The sequence below is a fragment of the Aedes albopictus genome, chromosome 1 (assembly GCF_035046485.1).
Source record: "Aedes albopictus strain Foshan chromosome 1, AalbF5, whole genome shotgun sequence".
Lineage (NCBI taxonomy): Eukaryota > Metazoa > Arthropoda > Insecta > Diptera > Culicidae > Aedes > Aedes albopictus.
The window spans coordinates 173,503,178-173,527,621 of record NC_085136.1 but is presented as its reverse complement, the minus strand read 5'-3'; the positions used below and the strand labels follow the sequence as shown (position 1 = coordinate 173,527,621).

General features: G+C 42.2%; 3 protein-coding genes across 3 annotated transcripts; all 3 read right to left on the bottom strand.

The window, feature by feature from the left end:
- Positions 1–6,079: 6,079 nt before the first annotated feature.
- On the bottom strand, positions 6,080–12,502 carry LOC134289842 (uncharacterized). Its single transcript, XM_062856476.1, has 3 exons — positions 12,326–12,502; positions 11,719–12,069; positions 6,080–6,274 (listed from the first exon to the last, which is right to left on the bottom strand). Exons 1-3 carry the CDS (start codon positions 12,500–12,502, stop codon positions 6,080–6,082), a joined length of 723 nt encoding a protein of 240 aa, XP_062712460.1.
- Positions 12,339–15,886, bottom strand: LOC134285298 (uncharacterized protein K02A2.6-like). The gene has a single exon (XM_062845847.1). It carries the CDS (start codon positions 15,750–15,752, stop codon positions 12,816–12,818), a length of 2,937 nt encoding a protein of 978 aa, XP_062701831.1. The 5' UTR covers positions 15,753–15,886; the 3' UTR covers positions 12,339–12,815.
- LOC134289839 (uncharacterized) lies at positions 15,862–17,305 on the bottom strand. Its single transcript, XM_062856470.1, has 2 exons — positions 15,950–17,305; positions 15,862–15,891 (listed from the first exon to the last, which is right to left on the bottom strand). The coding sequence occupies exons 1-2, from the start codon at positions 17,303–17,305 to the stop codon at positions 15,862–15,864; spliced, it is 1,386 nt and encodes a 461-aa protein (XP_062712454.1).
- Positions 17,306–24,444: the final 7,139 nt, after the last annotated feature.

Here is a 24,444-nt window from a genome sequence, read left to right as displayed (position 1 = left end):
AGCATCAAATGAAAGCTACAGCATCCTAGTACACGCAGAAAAATGTCGCATATTTGAAACAAATGCATTACAACTTTGATTCAAATTCATTACTGTTTTTTAAATCAAAGCAAATCAATATTTGATTCTAATACTAAGCGACTTTGATTCTAAAATAAATGTATTAGAAACAAAGCCGTTGTGTCTTTGATTTAAAAAAATAACTACTTTGAAATAAATGTATCATTTTGCACAAGTGGATCCGCCGGCATTTTGTTTTCATTGTTAAAAAGTGACAAAAAAAAGACGAAATTGTCGAAAAAGAGGTCGTAAAACATTTTTTTTAACGTTTGGTGCCTTCATTGGTAAGTACAATGAAGTGAAACTTATTGTTTATTTCTAAAATTCATATCCTTCTAAATAACGGCTACACAGCAAACCTGTTCAGGATAATCGAGCGCAAGGAACTCGAGGAACTCACTCTGTAGTCGTTTCTACAGTCGTTCGTTGCCGTAATGGAGAAAATACCTGGTAAGCATATATTGTTCATAAAATTATGTTTTCTAAGGAAACCCATTTTGATATACAGAATCTTTCTCCGCTATCCAGCGAAACTTCCGCCGAATCTGCGTCTGCAACTACGCCGCTTCCAGGAGAACGTGCCTCTGGAGCTGACCTACTGATACGCCGCTTCCGCCCAGCTCCACCGGTTATTGCTGATGCAACAAAAGGCAACTGCAAAAAATATAAAACTGAAACATTCTAAAAACTTTCATTAAGATTATGTAATTAGGAAAATATAGTAAATATTGCGCATTTCCCACCCCACTGGACCCCTTTCGCAGTAAGTATAAGTGCGGGATCATGAATAAAACTGCGATTTTGCATCGAATCGTGTCGGTGTCTTCTGCGCACTTATGCATTACAAAGTGCTGGATAAGTTCGCAGAAGACACCGAAACAATTCGATGCAAAATCGCAGTTTTATTCACGATTCCGCACTTATACTAACTGCGAAAGGGGTCCAGTTGGGTGGGAACTGCGCAATATTGTTCCTGAAAAGTTTTATCCAATTCTATTGGATTATCTGCTTTGATTGAATACGACTTTTAAGCAGCATTTATGGAGCATTTTGATCACATGCTCTCAGTATTTATAAGATCGCAATCAATTCAAAGCAGGTAATCCATTAAAAACATATTTTTATGGTCTTTTTGAAGTATATTACTATCAAATAGTATTATTTTTAAAACAGAAAAAACCGTATTTGATTTAAAAATAAATATTTTTGAAATAAAGTAGTAATATATTTGTTTCAATGAACATTAGTATTAGAATCAAATATTTTACACTTTGACAGCTGGACTTAAAAACAACAAAATAAATGCTTTGAAGCTAATACTCGCTGTTTTTGATTCAATAAAAATTGCACTTAGGCCGTGGATCAATGCTATTTTATTTTTGATTCAAAGTCGTTTTTTTTAGAATTTAAAATATTCTGCGTGTAGTATGCTATTAAATTTCATGCCGTTTGGACATTTTGTTTCCGAGATATCTTTCCACGAGTACTAAGTAGAAATCCTCTACATAGAGATGAGCGGAAGTTACGTATGTCGATTCGGCAACGCTGTTTGTTTTGTTTACAAAAGCTGCCAACACTTGCTACAAAGCAAGATGTTCAAACTTTGTGCGTGACTTCGTTGTGGTTCAAGTTGTTTTGTTTACATTTTCTAATTATGGTAGAAATTTCTTTCAAAATGTTGTTGAAATAGCGGAGCAATCGAAGAAATCCGAAATTTATTGCAAAAGTGTTACCCTAATCATATCGGCAGAAGTGAAGCAAGAAGTAGCAATGGATGTTTTTTCGACAAGTGCAGCAACAAAAGTGTCGTCATAAGCATGAGCTTTTGAAAGCAGAATCAATATTTTTTTATCTTTTTACTAAACTTACATATGCCACCAATTTCTCGATATTAAAAATAAATAATTTTAATTTATTTAGTTCCGATTGCAATACCGTTTAAACGACGCCTTCCTACGAACGATAAGCATGTTCATTTGGCTTACACTTTGACAGTTCTCTCTGCACGATTGGCTCACAATGGCTGCCTCCGCAGATCTCTATAATGTAGGATTACTAGTCAGCCGCTACGCTCGGTTAAAGCTCTGACGGTCGGGAAAACAGACAATTTACAATGGCGACGAGGATGTTAATTGGTAAGAATTGCGTGCAAAAAGAAGGGACAGTTTTAATAAATTATAGCAGCTAAATGGAAAACAAATATTTCAACGTTGACGGCAGGATGGGCATCCATCGGGTTGGCACGAAAGTGCAAACATGGCGGATGTGGAAAAGTGTGGTGCGGGGGAAAAAAAGAAGGAATCCATTGTTTCACCTAGTTGATTTTTACAAACGTTCAGCGATACGGTGGAGGCTTCGTGCCGAAGGGGAGGTTTTGTGTTGAAACGAGAGGCTTCGTGCCGAAAGAGGCTACGTGCCAAAAGAGGCTACGTGCCAAAAGAGGCTACGTGCCGAAAGAGGCTACGTGCCGAAAGAGGCTACGTGCCGGAAGAGGCTTCGTACCGAAAAGAGCTTTGTGTCGGAAAAAGGCTTCTGCTGAAATAGATAGCTCCGTGCTGCACTAGAAAGCTTGATGCTAAAATGAGTAAGCTTCGTGCTGGAATGAAAATAAATGTAACATCGTAGTACTAGAATGTTTGTATTTATATAAAAAAGCTCCGTGCTTCAGAGTGTTTACTATACCAAAACAAATAGTATTTTTCATTGATACAACAAGGATCGGTAATGCATATCTTGATAGCTTTAAAATATTTGTTTTTTTTTTTCTTCTCATATAGATGCGGCAGCAATGCCACCGTTCAAAGCGGGAGATGATCCGAGAAACAACTGGATAAAATGGAAAAAAAGCTCTGGAGCGATTCTTGTGCGTTAACAAGGTTGAAGCTGACGAAGAAAAATATTATTTACTGCTTGTTTTGGGGGCGATTGAGCTACAATCGTTTTACGATAAAATCACGAAATGGGAGTGCCGTCAACCGACATCCGATACTGGTGATGAGTTTGTGGTTTTGCAGTATATGTCGGCCATAGCGTCACTGGACGCGTATTTCGCACCACAACTCAACAAACGATTTGTGCGTCATCTTTTTCGTGCTATGAAGCAGGAGAGCCAGGAACCCTTTGAGGAATTCGTGTTCCGCCTCAAAGATCAGGCAAACCGATGTCAGTTTAGTGACGTGGACGATGCGATCGTGGACCAGATCATAGAAGGCTGCATCTCACCGGAGCTGAGGAAAAAGTTGTTGACTGAGGATCTCAACAAATATTGACAGCGCAATGGCAACGATTACTAAGGTAAGGAATTGATTCTACTTTATTTTCTCTGGTAAAAAAATGATTATAGAAAATTTTGAAACAGGCCGTGAAGATGTCAAAAATTGACCTGGAAGCAGCATATTACCACTTCGAACTACATCCCGAGAGCAGAGATATTACTATGTTTGTAGCAAGAAGTGGTGTCTACCGTTTCCGTCGGCTCATGTTTGGGATAAAATCTGCTCCAGAGTTGTTCCAACGTGAGATGGAATCCGTATTTAGGGACATCGAGGGTCTAATCGTCTATATGGATGATTTGTTGCTACATGGCGAGACTGAGGAAGCACATGATCGTACTCTGGAGGAAGTGATGAAGCGAATCGCGGAGATGAAACTGAAAATTAATGAGCAGAAATCGGTATTCGGCGTGAGCGAACTTTCTTTCCTGGGATACCACATCTCCGAAGATGGCATTCGACCCACAGGCGATAAAATCCAGGCCATACAAAATTTGCAACCACCACAATCTGTTTCTGACCTAAGATCTCTCTTGGGATTGATCAATTTCCTGGGCAGATTCGTTCCTAATTTGGCAGATTTGACTTTTCACATGCGCCAGCTGCTTGTGAAAGGTACCCCATTCGAATGGAAGGCATCACACGACCAGGAACTCAACAAACTAAAGGAACTTCTGGGAAAGGTTGATTCGTTGGCCTTCTTTGACCCGACAGACGAAACCTTACTGGTTACCGACGCCAGTCCAGTTGGGCTTGGTGCCATATTGATCCAGATTAAGAATGGTTCTCCTAGACCAATATCCTGTGTATCCAAAAGTTTGACAGCATGCGAAAAAAAGTACTGTCAGACTGAAAAGGAGTGTTACGCAATTATTTGGGCTATGGAGAAGTTGTTCATGTACCTCTACGGACTACATTTTACACTCATCAGTGATTGTAAGCCCCTGGAGTACCTCTTTAATAGGGCACAATCTAAACCGTCAGCTAGGATTGAGCGCTGGATTCTCAGACTGCAAAGCTTCGACTTCACGGTTAGATACGAACCGGGTGAAAACAATCTAGCTGACTCTCTATCCCGACTTTCGCAGATGGACCATGTTTCAGAAGAAGGCTCGGATGTGATTGCTTGGTTATCCGAAGAAATCAAACCATCGGCGATATCAATTGAAGAAATCGGTAAAGCAACCATTGAAGATGACGAGCTGCAAAGAGTGAAGGAGGCCATTTACTCAGAGGATTGGGAAGGTGTACCAGCCGAGTATAAGACGGCGACTGTTCGCAGTGAGCTTAGTTTGTATGATGACCTAGTGCTTCGAGGCGACATGATCGTGGTTCCCGGACAATTACGAGCAAAAGCTCAACTTCGAGCCAAAGTCTGGTTTCCTCAGATGGACAAAGCAGTAGAGTCGACTGTCCGGAATTGTAAGCCCTGCATCATGACATCGATCCCTGATAAGCCGAACCCGCTGTCCCGACGACTTCCGACGGAGCCATGGCAGGACCTCGCCATAGATTTTAAAGAAGGACTGCCGGATGGTTTGTCGTTGCTGGTAGTGGTATGCTATACTTGTCGGTTCGTTCAGGTCGAACCAATGAAACCAGCGACAACACAACGTGTCATTGGAGCATTACTGAGAATGTTCAGTTCTTTTGGAATCCCGCGGTCAATTACGGCAGACAATGGACCGCAATTCAGAGCTGCAGAGTTTTCGAAGTTTTGTAACTGCTAAGGGATTCATCTCAACCTATCAACACCATACTGGCCAGAGCAAAATGGTGCTGTGGAGCGCCAAATGAGGAACATTGGCAAAAGGTTGAAGATCAGTGCGATACAAGATACCAACTGGAAGACGGATTTATACGAATACCTTACACTGTACCATGCAACTCCACAGGAGACCACCGGTTTATCTCCTGGACAGATGATGTTTGGTAGAGATATACGGACTCGCATACCTTCGATCTATCAACCACCGAAACTGAGATGGGAAGCAGCAAAGGATAGGAACATGATGATGAAAGAAAACCATCAACGATATGCTAATGAAGAACGTAATACAAAGGAGCATAATCTGAAGAGGGGAGACGTTGTACTGATGCGTGATCTCAATCCGGGAGCCATGCAGCCAAACTTCAGACAGAAAGAGTTTCAGGTAACACAGGTGGATAAGGGAGCAGTCACTGTGAAATCGACTAATACTGGGAAGGTATACTTGCGGAACAGCACACATCTTAAGAAACTTAAGGACGCCTGTTCTGAGGAAGATGCTACGGCACAGCCAAATGACTACAATGGTTCAAACGAGGCTGGCCCACAGGATGATGATAGATATTCAGGAACATCATGTGAGGCTGCCGGACAGGTGGATTCGAATACGGATGACACTGCAGACAAATGTGATCAACGACCCAAACGTGCCAGCAGACTACCGAATAAGTTTCAGGATTTTGTGATGAATATTGACGAGTAGAAAGGCTAAGGATTGATGTGAGTTACGGAACTTTTAAATAAAGATGAATGATTTGATAACTCGTTAGAGGGTCGGATTTTCTATCTAAAAATAGGAGGGATGTAACGATGCGATGGTTTGAACTTAAGCTTTACTTTCAGTGTAGGTAAGTACCGGAGTTGATTGGGGCACTGCTACGTCAGACAGCGAGGGAAACAGGATCATTGGACGAGAGACACTGGAGCAGGTCAGACGCTACGCTCGGTTAAAGCTCGGACGGTCGGGAAAACAGACAATTTACACGGTCCAAGAAAGATCGTTGCGGGTGCCGATCAGTGCAGAAGTAAAGATCGTGGCGGGTTGCCGATCTAGAAATTTTCGACCGTGGCGGGTGCCGGTCCAAGGATGATCGTTGCGGGTGCCGATCAGTAGATAAGTAAAGATCGTGGCGGGTTGCCGATCTAGACATTTGTGACCGTGGCGGGTGCCGGTCTATTGAAGATCGTTGCGGGTGCCGATCAATGGAGAGGTAAAGATCGTGACGGGTTCCCGATCTAGAGATTTTCGACTGTGGTGGGTGCCGGTCCAAGGAAGATCGTCACAGGGAGTCGATTAATGGAGAACTATAGATCGTGGCAGGGTGCCGCTCTAGAAAAACAGCTTTTCTACCGTGGTGAATAATTGTGGAGGGAGGCCGACCAAAGTAAGGGTGTGGTGTTTGTGACTGGTTCCTGCGCGTAGTAACAAGACAGGTTCATGGCTTGGCGGCAAACGAAAGAATGGGTTGCCTAGAAGGTCCTAGCAAATGTAAATGGTTTTGGGAGCAGGATGATATTTGCACTGGGAAGGAAAGTTAATTTTCACTTGTTGCTCTTAGAGTCGTAGGACGGAATAGTTGTTTTAAGGGCTGTTTGCAGATCAGAAGGAATTTCTCAGCCTATCTTGATGCATGGGAAATTCCTTGCCTGAATTGCTCAAGAAACCGTTTTTCTTCGATCGCAGTACGCAGTTGCGAAGAAATGACAGTTCAAATGTAGAAAGTTTCTGCCAGGAATGGGTCAAGAAGTTTCTTGAACAATTTCTGTTGAACTCGAAACTGGGCTTTATACCTTGAATATGATTGAGGGCAAAAGGGGTTTACCTTTGAAGTTCCAATTGAACATGGGAACGTGGTAAAAAAAATAGTTTCCTGGAAGATTATGATGGAAATAGAATTCTGATGTTTTCTATAGCATGAAGTTGTCTAGAACACCAAAAAGAGTGAACGAGGGTTTTTCACAATAGGGTTTCTACAGATTCTCGATCGGTTCGGGAATTGTTCGTAGTTTTCTTGTGAATTTTCTTGGATTTCTTAGGCATGGAGTATCTTCGTGCATTCCTCAGTTAATATGAGCACATGGGTGGTCATATGGTGAACGGACCTCGCAGATAATAAGTGTAGAAGTGCTCGCTCAGCACTGGCACAGCACAGAGACCGATAAATGGGCCTTGTCACCAGCGTAACGTTGCATCAGGAATATATGGAAAGTTGTGAATAGGAAGGACTGATTACATAAACAACAGGATGATTGTTTAGCATGCGATGCAGTTTATCGAAGTGACCAATTGGCACAGTTGGCATGATATGCTACGTGACCCTAATACGGGAAAGTAGGATGTTTTTCAAATGCACAAATTTGGCGATTCACTTCATCTCAGGGTGGATCTTTGAAGTTGAAATGATGATGTAGAAGATGATCTAGAACAACAAAAGTCTAAAAGTTCTTAAAGCACTATAGTGTTAATGTGAATATATTTAATTACAGTCGGAACTCGCTCGTTGAGCCACAACCTCCACCCAACCAACGAATTCGATTCGCTAGTTGGGTGAAGTGACATCAGCACAAGGGGCGTGCGCATTGTTTTTTTTTTAAATCATGTTTAGTTTGGAAGTGTAAAGTAAAATGTTTTACATTTAGAGCAAAACTGATACGTTTTGCAAGATACATATATGGCCAATGCGAGAAATAATTATTTTCATCCATTTTTAGCCGGTGAAGTGAAAATATAGATGTTTATGAAACAACCCGGACCAAAATGCAAGCACAAAACTCTTTCATTGATCGACAAAATAAAGATTGCCGATGTTTTGCATTTGTTTCGAAGTAATTGTACATATTGTTTTTTTTTTAAGAAATATGAAATAGAAATTCTTCTCGATTATCAGTAAAGTTTAAGAAACCAAAACTCATTAGCTCGCCCCTCGGAATTACAGATTGGTTGTCATTTTCAGTTTGACATTGAATTATGACATCCAGGTGCTTTTTAGTTGGCTGACAGCTCAACTAACGGAGCCCCAACTAAAAAGTCACCCAACTATTAAGCCCCCAACCAGCGGGTCATGACTGTACTTGGAATAATTGTTTGTTCAACTTAATAGGTCACTTTTTTAATATAACTTTTTGGTTCTAATTTGAAACACCGAGCTATAAAAGTTGACGAATCGCACGAGAATAATAGCCCCCTAACAGGAAAATCGCTTTTATCAACTCTACAAAATTTCGTATCTATTTTGATACGAACGCAATTTAAGGCCACCTCATCTCATTCTGCCTTCCGCTAAACAGATAAAGCGATCTCATTTTGGCCAATTCTTTGATGATGGAGAAAGATCGCAGCAAAGCGGATTGAAAATACTACCAGCGGATTACATTTGAAAAGGCACTTGATCTGCATTGCGATCTAATAAATGAGATCCGTGGAGGTGCTCACGAGTATTTTCGGAGACATTTGAAATTAAACTTTATCGAAAAAGCATCAGATGTCCCAACTCATTCTGCGAGATGGCGTGTCGGTCACTGAAAGGGTCTTATGTACCAGCTTTTTATACACTGTTAATTTTAATTAACGGTGATAGATTTTGGAGCTTATTATTGGTCGTTACATTTTCGCCAATGCTTAATTTAAAAAAAATGAAATTTTCAAATTTCATTTTTTTTAGAAGTTTGAAATTGCATTAAACAAAGCACTCTTTTAGAATACCAAAAACCGAAACTTAATATCAAACGCAAAATTTTTCGATTTATTTAAACGAACGGATTGAATATGTAAAGGGGTTTGATTGAGTTTTTTTTTTTTTTAATACAGTGACGATTCGTTCGTTGAGAGCTCGTTAGATGGGCTGTCTCGATGGTTGAATGTTCACTGGTTGGGGCAAAACCCAACTAAAAAGCACTGTCAATGTCAAAATAGATGTCAAAACGAGTTTGACGTCTGACCGCCGTCGCATCACAGCTCCTGTATACAGAACGTTTACGCAAGTATGTGAGTGTTCCGTGACGTATTTCTCGTCACTTGCGTGTGTCTAGAGCATTTTGATCAGTTGTCAGTTGCCCCAACGAACGAACACGATTCGCTAATCGGGGCGCAGTCGTGACCCAACCAGCGAATCCGGACTGTAATTTGAAATATATGCGCGAAACATTGTAATTTAAACAAAGGTTACAAAAGGGAAAATTTGAACGCAAAATAGTGAAATTTTATTTAATACACAACAGATTGAAATTTTCTACCGGATATTCTGAGCCAAACTAACTCCATTCCTCATTTAAATCTAATCTCATTCACCTATCCTAATCTCAACGACATCAGAAATTTCTGATTAATTTGTTCCTATTCACTAACCGAGTTACTTCAGACATATCTGAAAAAATAATTTTATTCGCTAAAGAAATAACTCCAATAATGATTGGAAATGTGTATTTTTTTCGAACGTGTAACCTAAGCTATAAAACTCTCATCATCATTCACGCCCAAAAGCTCGCTCTCTCAATGAGAGTAAGCACTTCCCAATCAGAATACCCGGATCGAAAACATCGCACGAATTAATCCTATAAGAAAACTAAATCAAAACAAGAAACTGTCAACTGCTATGGAACGTGAAAATTTATCAGAAAAGTGCTAAGAAATGGTATTAATAAAGTGAAACTTACAGTGAAAACCGGGCTATGGAAAAATTGGAAAGGCATTGGAAGAACTGTCCTATTGTGAAATATGGAATGGACTATTGCTGAGTCTAAATTACTAACTGTAAGAACTCTAATTCTAAGTAAAAACGTACCCAATCAGAATACCCGGATCGAAAACATCGCACGAATTAATCCTATAAGAAAACTAAATCAAAACAAGAAACTGTCAACTGCTATGGAACGTGAAAATTTATCAGAAAAGTGCTAAGAAACGGTATTAATAAAGTGAAACTTACAGTGAAAACCGGGCTATGGAAAAATTGGAAAGGCATTGGAAGAACTGTCCTATTGTGAAATATGGAATGGACTATTGCTGAGTCTAAATTACTAACTGTAAGAACTCTAATTCTAAGTAAAAACGTACTGACTTACTAATTTATTCCTATCGGCATTACAGGGACGAAACAAAACAAAAGGATGGTGGATCTACGTGCGAGGAAACACTGGTGTGACATCTCTAACACGGATAGGAGTACCTCTAGGAGTGTTTTGGACAGTATGCTCTGGTTGAAGGAGACTAGCTCGACTTCGACATAGCTGGTTCTTCAGTGATTCTTCAACGTGAGTTCACACTTAAAGTGACTCTCTCAACGTTGGAATAAACAACCTCAGGGGAGTGTTTTCATGATAACAATACTCATAGTTTATGTGCACCTAATGATGACACCGACATGAGCCTCTGCACGAATTTGCCCTGTCCTGCTCACTTCCACAGAAAATTTGAAAACACCGCGCACAGTAAAAGTCACATTTGACTTTTACTGTGCGAACTGTTTTCAAGTTTTCTGTGGGAGTGAGCAGTACGCCAGATTCGTGCAGAGGCTCATAGCTTGAGTTGAGCCAGTATTATGCTCTTTTTAAGAACGACCCGTGATACACTCCAGAGATTCGTTTACCGTCTAAGCTCTCAAGGATGTAGGAATTTGTCCCTACTTTTTCCTTCACGCGGACTCTCGTGAATTTACTCGCTAGTTTGCCCACATACAGTGTATCAAACAATTGTCCGCACAGCAAATTTTTGGTCAAAATAATTTTCCATTCAAATGTTTATAACTTTTTCATACGTCAATCAAAAACGCTGAAATTTTGACCAATCATAAACCATATATTGCAGCTCCATTGGTAAAATTTTGAGCGAGATCGAATAAGTTTTCTGAAAGTTATAGAACTTTTAGTAAAACTTTTAGGATTTTTGAACAAATTTTTAAAACATTATATCTCAATATGTAGTCGATGAAACTTTTTCGATCTTTTTTGTGTTACAGCTTATACCTAAGGATTTTATATGCAGCTTCGTTTGAGGTTTTATATTCACTATAAAAAATATGAAAAATCTGTATATATTCAGTGTATAATTTGGAAATTTATCATATTTTGATCAATAAAAGTGCCAAGTGTTTTCAACTTTTTTAAACTCTTTTAATGTGATATTTTTATACAGGACCTACTAAACAACATATGAAGAGTAGGTCCTATGCATTTTTTGTTCAGTTAATGCACTTTTATTGGTAGAGAACGTTTAGCAGATTATATTTTCAAAATATGGTGATTTTTTAAATACCGTCAACTGCATAAGCAAATTTTTCATATTTTTTGTAGTGAATATAAAACCTCAAACGAAGCTGCATATGAAAGCCTTAGGTGTAAGCTGTAACACAAAAAAGATTGAAAAAGTTTCATCGATTACATATTGAGATATAATGTTTTAAAAATTTGTTCAAAAATCCTAAAAGTTTTACTAAAAGTTCTATAACTTTCAGAAAACTTATTCGATCTCGCTCAAAATTTTACCAATGGAGCTGCAATATATGGTTTATGATTGGTCAAAATTTCAGCGTTTTTGATTGACGTATAAAAAAGTTATAAACATTTGAATGAAAAATTATTTTGACCAAAAATTTGCTGTACGGACAATTGTTTGATTGATACACTGTAGTCTCGACTTTTGTCGGACAAATTTATGTTTTTCTTAAAAACGATGTGACCGGGTTCGAAGTTGTGTTTGGCGTTTGCTCGAAGGTTGTACGTCCTGGAATATTTCTGGTATGCCTTCATGAGATTCTGTCGAACTATTCCAAATAGTTGTTTCATTTCTTCGCTTAGTTTCAACGGACATCGAGCCGCATCTTCCGATTTTCGCAAGAAATCATACTCTGCACCCGAACTAATCATATTGCGTCCGAAGTTTATGAAAAACGGAGTATGGCCGGTGCTATCGTGAACCGTTGTCCTGATGGCCTGGGCGATTTGGTGGATAGATCGATCCCATTCCCGGTGATCCTTTTGTTGATGTAGGGAGCAGCGAATAGCGGTTACTATTGTGCGTTTAGCACTAAATTGATTTCCGAAAAAACTTCATTGACTTCCGCTGCCTTTCCTATGTGTTAAACATAACGTCGGAAGTAGTGCGCTGTATAGAAACCAGATTAATTGTACAGCGCACTACTTCCGACGTTATGTTTAACGCATAGGAAAGGCAGCGGAAGTCAATGAAGTTTTTTCGGAAATCAATTTAGTGCTAAACGCACAATATTACCCGATTCACCCTCTCAACGGGATTCGGGCTAGGGTGGTAGACAGCGAGATTCCAATGTGTGACGTCGTAGGTCTTCAGTAGCTTCGCAAAGGCATCGGATTTGAAGACCTTTGCGTTATCTGTGATGCAGATGGCTGGCACTCCGAACAGGTTAAATATCTGGTTCTCCACAAACATGCACACGGCCGGGGCTGTAGCGCTGCGCATACATTGGTGTCGTAACGTGACGAGGCGGTGAATAGACTTAAATTGTTTAAGCATATAAATACGCTACGATTTAATAAAATAGTATATTTCGCGGGACACTTTAAAACATGTTCTTCATTGTCGAGAATTGGAACAATACAATGATATTATGACAATCTCATTCTAATTACAAAAGGTTAGTCATGACACATGTGACGTCGATCCGGATGACAGTCGCCTGTCAACGGTGAGCCCTGTGGTAGGTTCTGGGTCAGAGTTGCCAGTGTTCCCAACATCTCCCTCCTTAGTATCTGCGGTACGCCTGGAACCATTGAGGCGGTCTTCGGTTGCGAGAAGAGCGCCTAGGTAGCCTGACCGCAGGAGACGAGTCGTTAGCAGATCGGAAATCCGCTGATGAAGACGAAGTTGAAGTTGAGCTTGAACTACTGGATGCTGGGGAGGCCACAGGCTGACCCACTATCGACGTTGGCGACGTCGGTTCGACATTTCCCAGCGGTGGTGATGTGGACGCCCACGCTACAGGCGTTGCAGCGGTGGACAGTTTCCATTCATTCAACAGGATGTTGATTGGCAGCTGTTGCTTTGACGATGATGACTTCGCTATGGTTGAATTTGTCCCGGTCCTGGCCCTAAGCTGGTTTATGTGGGACCGAATCATCCTCCTGTCATTCAACCAGATGTTGTACATCACCTTGCCCACTTTCTCGACCACGGTGCCCGGCGTCCAAGTCCATTTGTTGCGTGAATAGACTTTGGCGTACACGAAATCCTTAGGTGCGAACGCTCTGGTTTGACTCGAGTTGGCTTGATCTGCTACCTGTTCGGGCGGTGCTCGAAGAAGATCCATGGTTGTTCGCAGTGGTCGATTGTACATTGCTTCTGCAGGTGATTTCTTGTCTGGCACGTTCGGATTCGGTGTAGTGCGGTAGGTCATCAGGAAAAGGTCGAGTGCTTCCTTGATAGTGCCTTCTCCTTCCTGGATTTTTCGAACTGCTCGCTTGAAGGTGTCGACAAACCGTTCGGCTTGGCCGTTTGATTGTGGGTGAAACGGTGCCGTGGTGACGTGTCGTACACCGTTTTCGCTGCAAAACTGGCTGAACTCCGCGCTCTTGAACTGGGTGCCGTTGTCTGTAACGAGGAGTTCCGGCATCCCTTTGTTGGCGAAGAGCGAGCGAAGCAGGTTGATGGTGGCTTTCGTCGTAATTTGGCGGGTCGGAAAAATTTCTGGCCATTTGCTATAAGCATCAACGACGATGAGGTAGAACTCTCCGTCCAATGGGCCCGCATAGTCAGCATGAACACGCTGCCATGGAGCGGTTGTAGTTTGCCACGGTTCCGGTCTAGCTTTCGGAGGAGACCGTGCTGCAGATGCACAGTGCTGACAAGCCTTAACGAAGCTGGATATTTCCTCATCCAATCCTGGCCAATACACATAGCTGCGTGCAATGGCTTTCATCCGCTGCACGCCCGGATGGCCCTTGTGGAGTTGATTCAAGCACCTCTTCCGGTAAACTGCGGGGATCACCAGTCTGTCCCCAAACATAATGCACTCTTGGACGATCGACAGCCCTTCTTGGCGGTCGTGGAATTGCCGTAGTTCGTTGTCCCGTAGATCGTGCTTCGATGTGGGCCAACCATCTCGGACGAAACGATACACTTTGCGAAGAACTGGATCGGTTTTGGTTGCTTGTTGGACCATGCTGAAACTGAGAGGCAAACAATTTACGCTATTGACCGCTACTGACCTCAAATCTTCCTCCAAGGTGGTGCAGGCCACGACGAAATCCTCGTCTGGTTTGGCATGCTGGTCGATGAGCCTGGACAACACATCAGCATTCCCGAACTTGTCAGTCGAGACGTATTCCATGGAGAAGTCGTAGTTGAGTAGTGTTAGGGCCCAGCGCTGGAGCCGGTTGGCCGTGTAAACCGGGATGCCCTTTTTGGACCCGAAAATCCGTAGTAGCGGCGCATGGTCTGTTTGAAGCCGGAATCTTCTTCCAAAGATGAACTTATGGAATTTTGTTACTGCATATATAATAGCTAGACCCTCTCGATCCGGCTGGGAGTATCCTGTTTCCGCCGCAGTCAGTGCCCGGGAAGCGTGCTGGATGACTTTGACTTTACCGTCAGGGAACTTATGGCTTATAGTTGCCCCAACTCCAACTGATGACGCGTCGGCGGACACTATTATTTCTTGCTTCGGGTCATAATGGGTGAGCAGGAGGTCGGAGGACAGTATTTCCTTGAATTTGTCGAACGCCTGCTGGCATTCTGGGGTCCAGTTGAACGATGAGCTGCATTTGAGTAACTCGTCCAACGGATAGCGAAGAATTCTCATATTTGGGACGAATTTCGCATAATAATTTATAGCGCCTAGAAAAGAGCGAACTCCGCTAATGTCCTTCGGTGATGGCATGTTCTTGATTGCTGCGATCTTGACAGGATCCGGGCGGATTCCATGGCGATCCAGCAGAAGACCCAAGTACCCGAGCTGATGTTTCGCAAAGGAGCACTTTTCAGGACGTATGGTGAATCCGTACTCTTGGATCCGCTGCAAAACTGCGTGAAGATTGCGTTGGTGCTCCTCGGCGTTCTTGCCACCGACGATGACATCGTCCAAGTAGCCAGATGTACCCGGTAGTCCGGCCAGCATGGTGTCTATCATTTGCTGGAATGCACCTGGAGCAGCTTTTACACCGGGTGGCAATCGATTATTCTGATACAGGCCACGGTGTGTATTAATCGTGAGCATGCTACGGGAACTTTCATCGACCTCCATTTGAAGGAACGCGTCCGACAGATCGATCGTACTGAACACCGTGCAACCCGCCAACTTGGAATAGATGTCCTGTGGCAGGGGGAGCGGGTATTGATGAGGTTGGAGTCGCTCGTTCAGTCCAGTGGAGTAATCTCCACAAATGCGAATGCTGCCATTCGCCTTCCTGACCACCACGATTGGCGCTGCCCATTCGGAATAGTCCACTGGTGAAATGATGTTCAGCCGTTCCAGACGGTCGAGCTCTTGATCCACTGTTGGTAGCATGGCGTATGAAACCGGTCTGCGAGGGCGGTAGATCGGTCGGCAGGATTCCTTGAGAGCTAGCTTGATTTTGGCCTTGTTGCACAGGCCCAGCGTGTTGCTGAACAGCTTCGGGTACGCTTTCTGCAAAGAACTGGCATCAACAGGCACACCGCTTACCTGATTGCAAAAGTTGTCCATCGGTAGTGACCAAAGGTTGAACTTATCGATGAAGTCGATGCCCAGTAAGTTGAGCGAGCGCTTGGAGACAAAAATGCGGCCCTGCTGGGCCAACCCGTTGAAAGACACCTCACATGCGAATTCGTGTTCCAAATCGATGCTGATTTGGCGATCTGTGTTGCTGGAACCACAGTTGGTTGGCCTAGTTGCTTCCAGACCTGCTCGGACACAATGGTTATGTCCGACGCCGTATCCAGCTGAAGACGCACAGGTACGCCGTTGATTTCCACCTGCACAAATCGCCGCTTGCTCTGTACGTTACCGACGGTAAGTGCGATGGTCTTGGTGGAGAACTTTCCGCTACGCTGCTTCTTCGGCTTGGACGATCGCTTGGCACTTGAGCAGTAACCCTCTTTATGGCCAAACTGCCTGCATTCGGTGCATCGGTGATTCCGGAAACTGCAGTGGTTTGAGAAATGCATCGCACCGCAATTCCAGCACGGAGTGGCTGGTACCTTCTTCTGCTCATCTGGCGCTCGTGGAGCATTACGCCTTTCGTTTGACCGCTTCCGGAACTTACTGTGATGCTGTGGACCTCTTTGGATTGCTTGCACCTGTCCCGATGGGCCGTCGATCATCGCTGTGTCGTTCTTCAAATTAATTAGCCGCTGACATTCCTCGATCATCGCTTCCAGGGTGACGTCATCATTGCTCTCGATCTTCGCCAACAACCTGGTTCGTACATCGGCGTCGCACTCTCCCTTCAATCCGCAAACGAACATCAAACACTTAAATTGCTGCTCGGACATCTTCGTCAGCTCGAATTCTACGCACATTTTGTTCACCCGACACGCAAAAGTGGCATAATCTTTAGTCGGGACTTTAGTGATGGTGAGCGTGCTGTAGCGTTTCTTCACCGTTGATTCCGTGGTCCCGAACAGCGCTGTGAGCTTCTGAACTGTGACGTCGAATGTGAAGTCCTTCGGCGTACTGGGAAGTATGTAGCTCACATACCTGTAGTGCTCGTTGGTTCCCAGGCGACGCAAAAGTAGCCTTACCTTCGCATCGTCATCGAGCCTCTGCGCATCCTTGGCGAAAAGATCTTCGTAGCGCGCAAACCAAGCAGCAAAGGTGCAGTGGTTCTCAGGATCAAACTGGAACTCTTTGATGTTACCAGCTAAAGAGTCCAGAATCGCTTCTGGATTTGGCGGAACGCTGACATTGATAGAAGCCATGGCATTCCGGAAAAGCGCTTCCTGCTGCTGCAGAAACCCCTGTTGTTGCTGGGCGGATTCGCGCTGTTGTTGAAGAAGCTGGTTCGTGACTGCCTGCTGCTGCTGCAGTTGTTGCAAGATTTGCACGATGACATTGTCTGCCGACATCCCTGGAGGGTAAATCGGCTGCTGGCGATACTGCGTATGCTGGCCGGGTGGACTGTTTCCCGGATTGTGCCATTGCGGAGCTTGAGGAGGCAGCTGCTGCTGCTGGAGGAACTCTGGATGTCCGTTCGGATGCTGATTCCGATCAGGTGGAACGTTTCCCTGGCTCGGATCCACATGCTGCTGCCCGTCCATTGTACTGAAAGTGCGCTTTCTTTTGTTCGGCGGCGGCGTCGTGGTTAAAATTCGATCGCGCTTTTTCTACGCGAATTTCCCGGCGAAACACTCGCGAAACATACGAATAACTCGCGTTCTCGTCGCCACTGTCGTAACGTGACTGTCGTGACTGCGGAAAACTACCAGCCAAATCTCAAACAGATGATGCGCAAAACACATCCATCTGATCCAAGATCAGCCAACAGAATGCCCTTGCCTTTCAAGACAAGAGAAAGCAGAACCTCCAACTTCACGTGCTCTTGTTCGAATACACCAACACATCTCCCCTCTTACATAGCTTTAGATGATAACTATCACGCGCACCATTCTCAAGCGCAACGTTATGCACTGCACACATCCATGAGGGCTTTTATGCTGATGATCATTATCATCATCGCTTGCTCGAAAATAGAGCACTCTCAAAATATACCATCTACAAATACACACTCTAAAATATATTTAATTTAATTCCACATCATATCTACTACATTCTCCTTCTCGTCTACTCTTAAGCGACCATAAATATATTATTTTAAAGTTTAACAAAGTTTATCATTTACTAAAACAAATTAATTTTTTTTTTCAAACTTATCTAAACTGAGGGGCTAATCACCATTAAAACAACAGAATAGAAAATGCGTTAGAAAATGATTAATTTGCCCAGATTTGGCCTAATGCATTGAAAAGTACAATCTAATCTAAATTTAACCCTATCCAAATCCAATCTGAATCTAATTCTAACTAAAATTTAATCAAAGTCCAATAAAAATCCATATCTATTCTAAATATATTCTGGATTCAATCCCAATCCAATAATCATTCAAACCAATAAAAATCTGATTCAAGTCCAATCCAAATCCAAATCCAATCTAAATACATTCCAAATCAAGTTCAAATTCAATCAAATTCATATTTATACCGATCCAAGTTAAATCAAAAACTAATACAAATCCAATCCATTTTTAATCTTATTGCAATCCAAAACCAAGTCAAATTCAATCCGAACATAATTCGAATTCAAATCCAATTGAAATTTAATGCGAATCCAATTCAAATCCAATCCAAATCCAGTCTGAACGCATATCCAATCCAAATCAAATCCAAAACCATTTCAAATCCAAAACAAATCCGAATTCAATCACAATTCAATACAATCTTAATCCAAACCAAAACCAATTCAAATCCAATCCGTATATAGTTCAAATCAATTCAAATCAAATCCAATCCAAATTCAATCCGAATCCAATTCAAATCCAAATCCAGTCTGAATACATATCCAACCCAGGTAGACGAGAATATCTAAATCAAATCTCAAATCAAACAACTTTTGCTGTCAAAGTTTGATATGATTTTGATGTGTTATTCAAAAATTCAATGAATATCGCACGAATAGCTCAAAGTGATATGACATCAGTTTTTGTTCCTGTCGAAATATCTGAAAATTTCTACCTGTCTCTTTCTGAGCTGTGGAAACGAAGAACGTCATGCTCTTATTCCCATGGTATTCACAACAGTGAGCCACATCTCTTACCTCTCAGCTATTTCACCGCGTTACTGTTCGAAAAAGGTCGACAAATCTTGTCCGCTGTTGGTTTGATCTTGTAATCTCTTAACGAGCTATTATTGAGCAATTCACCATACTAGATTTAGCTCTTATTTCTGATCTTTTACCTCTTATATCAATTAAACCAATATCAGTTTTTATTCCTCAGTATTGTGCGTTTAGCACTAAATTGATTTCCGAAAAAACTTCATTGACTTCCGCTGCCTTTCCTATGTGTTAAACATAACGTCGGAAGTAGTGCGCTGTATAGAAACCAGATTAATTGTACAGCGCACTACTTCCGACGTTATGTTTAACGCATAGGAAAGGCAGCGGAAGTCAATGAAGTTTTTTCGGAAATCAATTTAGTGCTAAACGCACAATAATTCAGTTAGTAGTAACTGAATATGGTATCAAAATCCAAACCGAATCCAATTCACATCCAATTCAAATTCAATCCAATCCAATCCAAATTTAATGCGAATCCAATCCAAATCAAATCCAATCCAATTCAAATCCAAAACAAATTCGAATTCAATCACAATTCAATACAATCTTAATCCAATCCAAAACCAATCCTAATCCAATTCAAACAGAAATCCAGTATGAATACATATCCAAACCAAATCTAAACCAAATCCAATCGAAATTACGAATCTAATCCCAGTCCAAATTCAATTCAAATCTAACCTAAATCCAATCCAAATTCAACTCGAACAAAAAATCCAATCTGAATACATATCCAATACAATCTAATACAAATCCAATTCTAATCCAATCCAAACCCAATACAAATTCAATTCAAGTCCAATCCAAATTCAACCCAAATCCAACCTGAATCCAATCCAATTCAATAAAAAAATTGTATCCAAATCCAAACCAAATCCAATTCACATCCAATTCAAATTCAATCCAATCCAATCCAAACCTCATCGATTTGAAAATTCAAAATTCGAATTCAATTCAAATCCAATCCGAATTCATATCCAATCCAAATTCAATGCAATCCATATTATTCCAAATCAAATCTAAAACTAATCCCAATCCAATAAACATTAAATTCGATCAAAATCCGGTCCAACTCCAATCCAAAACCAAATACAATCTAAATACCATCAAAATCTAATTCAAAATCAATACAAATCAAATCTATAACGATCCAAACTCAATCAAAATCTAATCGAAATCCAATCCAAATTAAGTTTGAATATGTTTCCAATTCAAATCCAATCCAAACTCAATCCAAACCCAATCACAATCCAAATTCAATTCAAACCTGATCTAAATCTGATGCTAATTCAATCCAAAATCAAAACAATAAATATCCATTCCACATCTAATCCAAATCCAATCCTAATCCTTTCCAAATCCAACTCAAATCCATTCCAAATTCAATTCAAATCCAATTCAGTCTGAATTTCTATCCAATCCAATCCAAATCCAGTTCAGATTTAGTATGATCCGAATCAAAACTAGATTTCATACAATCCATCCAACTTCAATTTTTTTCGCCTTTTGGTGAAGATCTATGTGGTGGGCCTACTGGAACTCTGTTATTTTTTTTATTGCATTTTTTTTGCTAGTGTCTTGGATCATTCACAGCCTACCCACCATCAAGTGGGCCTACTGGAACTCCGTTTGTTTTTTTTTTTTTGACAATCTCGGATCATTCTCAGCCTACCCACTATGTGGTGGGCCTACTGGAACTCCGTTATTTTTTTTATTGCCATTTTTATTTGCTATACTGGAACTCCATTCATTTAAATTTTTATTTCTTTGCGTGAATCTCGGATCATTCTCAGCCTACTCGTAGTGAGCCTACTGGAACTCCATTAAAAAAACATCACTTTCCTTTATACACACTGATTATACTTACGCTACAAAAAACACGAAATTCTTCGTACCGACTGCGCCAATTGTCGTGACTGCGGAAAACTACCAGCCAAATCTCAAACAGATGATGCGCAAAACACATCCATCTGATCCAAGATCCGCCAACAGAATGCCCTTGCCTTTCAAGACAAGAGAAAGCAGAACCTCCAACTTCACGTGCTCTTGTTCGAATACACCAACACATCTCCCCTCTTACATAGCTTTAGATGATAACTATCACGCGCACCATTCTCAAGCGCAACGTTATGCACTGCACACATCCATGAGGGCTCCTATGCTGATGATCATTATCATCATCGCTTGCTCGAAAATAGAGCACTCTCAAAATATACCATCTACAAATACACACTCTAAAATATATTTAATTTAATTCCACATCATATCTACTACAGTGACGAGGCGGTGAATAGACTTAAATTGTTTAAGCATATAAATACGTTACGATTTAATAAAATAGTATATTTCGCGGGACACTTTAAAACATGTTCTTCATTGTCGAGAATTGGAACAATACAATGATATTATGACAATCTCATTCTAATTACAGAAGCGTAGTCATGACACATGTGACGTCGATCCGGATGACAGTCGCCTGTCAACGGTGAGCCCTGTGGTAGGTTCTGGGTCAGAGTTGCCAGTGTTCCCAACAATTGGACCATGATAAACTTCGAGAAATGGTCGCAAACCACCAGAAGCCAGATGTTCCCATTCTTAGATCTAGGGTAAGGTCCCAGAAAATCGAGGGATATCATTTCCCAGGGACGAGAGCAGATTTTCGGTTTTCCACAGACCGGCCGGACATTAAGATTAGGGGTTTTTGACTCTTTGCAAATCAGGCAGTTATTACAAAAGCGCTGGACCTCCGACGCCATTCGCGGCCAGTAATAGCGCTCACGAAGGCGGGCTAAGGTTTTAAGAAACCCGTAATGAGCTTGTTCGTGGGCGTGTTTGATGAGATCACGACGTTCCGGTAAGGGAACAACATACTTCCATCTAAATCCTGGATCTTCCAAAATGGTGCAGTTAGTAATGAACTTGAAGACTTTCCCATCAGTGATCTTGAAATCTTTGTAGCGCTCAGGATACTTTTCGACCATGGTTCGTAACTGGGTTATGTACGGGTCCGGCAAGCTGTCCTCAAGCGTATATATAGATCGAGACAGGGCATCCGCGGGAATATTCTCCGATCCCTTCTTGTATTGGTATAGCACATCGTATTTCGCCAGCTTCAGAGCCCACCGTGCAATTCGAGGTGACTTGGACTCGATGGACATACTGTGAAGAAAGGTCAGGCTCATAGCGTCCGTTTGGACTATGAACTGGGACCCTTCCAGGAAGTGTTTGAAATGTTCGATGCTCATCAGAACCGCAAGACACTCCCGATCTGTAGCGCTATATCGGCGCTGAGTGCTGGACAACTTTTTCGAGAAGTATGCGATAGTTCGTCGTTCTCCATCCTGGATCTGCACCAGTACAGCACCGATGGCCAAATCGGAGCTATCCGTTTCGAGAATGAAAAGCATTTGGAAGTTGGGATTTGCGAGGATTGGAGCAGTCACGAGTGCCGTTTTTAACTTCTGTAGAGCTATATCCGCTTCTTCGCTCCATGCGAATTTCTTCTTACCTTTTTTGAGAAGGTCAGTGATGGGGGTTGTTATGTCGGAATAGTTTTGCACGAATTTCTGATAGAAACCGGCTAATCCGAGAAGTCTCCTAGTGTCCTTCACGGTTTTTGGAGTCGGGTAATCCAGCACGGGTTGGATTTTACTGACGTCCACCGCAAGACCTTTTTCTGACAAAACGTAGCCAAGGTAGCGGATTTCTGTTTGGCAGAATCTACTTTTACTAAGGTTGATGGTTAATCCTGCTCTGCGAAGGCGTGCAGCTACAATCCGTATGAGCTCCAAATGTTCCTCCAGGCTATTGGAGACGATTATAATATCGTCCAGGTACACGTAAACCCGGGGCTCTAAATCATGCCCAAGAACCTTGGACATTAGACGGGCCATAGTCGCCGGAGCATTGGTAAGCCCGAAAGGCATGACGGTAAATCGAAAGAGACCCTTGTTGGTCTTAAAAGCTGTCTTATCTTTGGCGGACTGTGCTAGTGGAACCTGATAATACGATTCCGAGAGATCGATAACCGAAAAGAATTTCGATTTCTCGATTCTCTGTAGAATTCCCATCATATTTGGGAAGGGGAAGTCGTCACGTTTAGTGCCTTGATTGAGTCGCCTCGAATCCAGGCAAATCCTCCATTTGCCGTTAGACTTTTTGATGGGGAGTAGAGGATTTACGAAATCTACGACTCCTGAACACTCTTCGATCACCCCTAACTTGAACATTCTATCGACTTCCGCATCGATTACCTGTTCTACGACCGGAGACCAACGGTATGAGGGGATTCTCCGAGGTGATGCCCCTGGAAGTAGCTCAATCTGATCCATGATGTGAGTTCGGCCTAATGATCCTTCTTTAGTAGCTGGTAGTTCTTTAACGACATTGAACAGGGCTAAACGTTCTTCTTCGGACAAGGCATGTTCTGTATGAACATCTTCAGGACAATTTAAAGGACACTCTGGGATTTCAATTGTGGGGACTTCGAGGCTTTCGTCCACTTCGATGTTTGCTTCCTTTTGATTTTCCGGTATCGACACCGGCTCCAACTGAAAACAAATCTTTTCTCGATCTCCGAAGTATTCTTCTACACAACCAAGGCCTTCTCGAAGTGCCAACGATTCTGAACTAGATCCTTGAGGACCAACAAGCTGGAATCCGAATTTATTCAAGAAGTCGACTCCTAGGATAAGATCCTTCTTCATTTCCGGCACTACAATGGTCGGTAGAATGTGGGTTGTTGATTGATAGGTCACTGGCAAGTTCACAAATCCAAGGCAATGGTAAGGAGTCCCGTCTGCCGTTGTTATTTGTAGTTGAAGCGGCTGAATCTTCAAACCAAGCTTGCTTATAAGCTTCACCGAGCTAATCACTGATATGCTTGCTCCAGTGTCGGCCAAACCTTCTACGTTTTCTGACATTATCTGGACTTGTAGGTGGGGACATTTATGGACTCGAGTATCGATCTGAAGAACTTTGTTGAACTGAGAATACTGGGGATTGGGAATCTGATTATCAACGGATGAGGAAAAGCGATTCCCACACCGTTCCTCGCTTATTCGTTTTTTGATTCGTCGTCATCGCGTGGTTTTAGATTATGTTGATTGGGACATCTGTACGCAGTAGTGTCCACATGTCCACAAATGTGGCAAAAGATCTCCTTTTTCTTATTACAGTCCTTCCACAGATGTCCGGTCTGTCTACAGTTCCAGCAGACTAATGGTGACCCAGTCTGATTCTCTGAATCTCCTGATCCATCCTTATTGACTCGTTTGAATTTGCCAAACCGCTTTTGTAACGCGAAAATCTGATCCATTTCCTCCGAATCGTAGTTGTCTTCCTCTTCATCCTCGGCTGTAAGTTGGTGTACCGTAGCTTTCGTCGGAGCTCCTGCTGCATACAAATTAGGCTCGAGAGCATCAAACTTGTAACACATCTGGGCCAAGTGCTCAATCGATTGTATCGGCTCCAAGCTAAACGGCGCTTATACCCAATCTTCATATTTTCTATGATCAACTCATATTTTTCCCTTTCCGTCATTTTGTGGTTCAATCGCTGGGCGAGC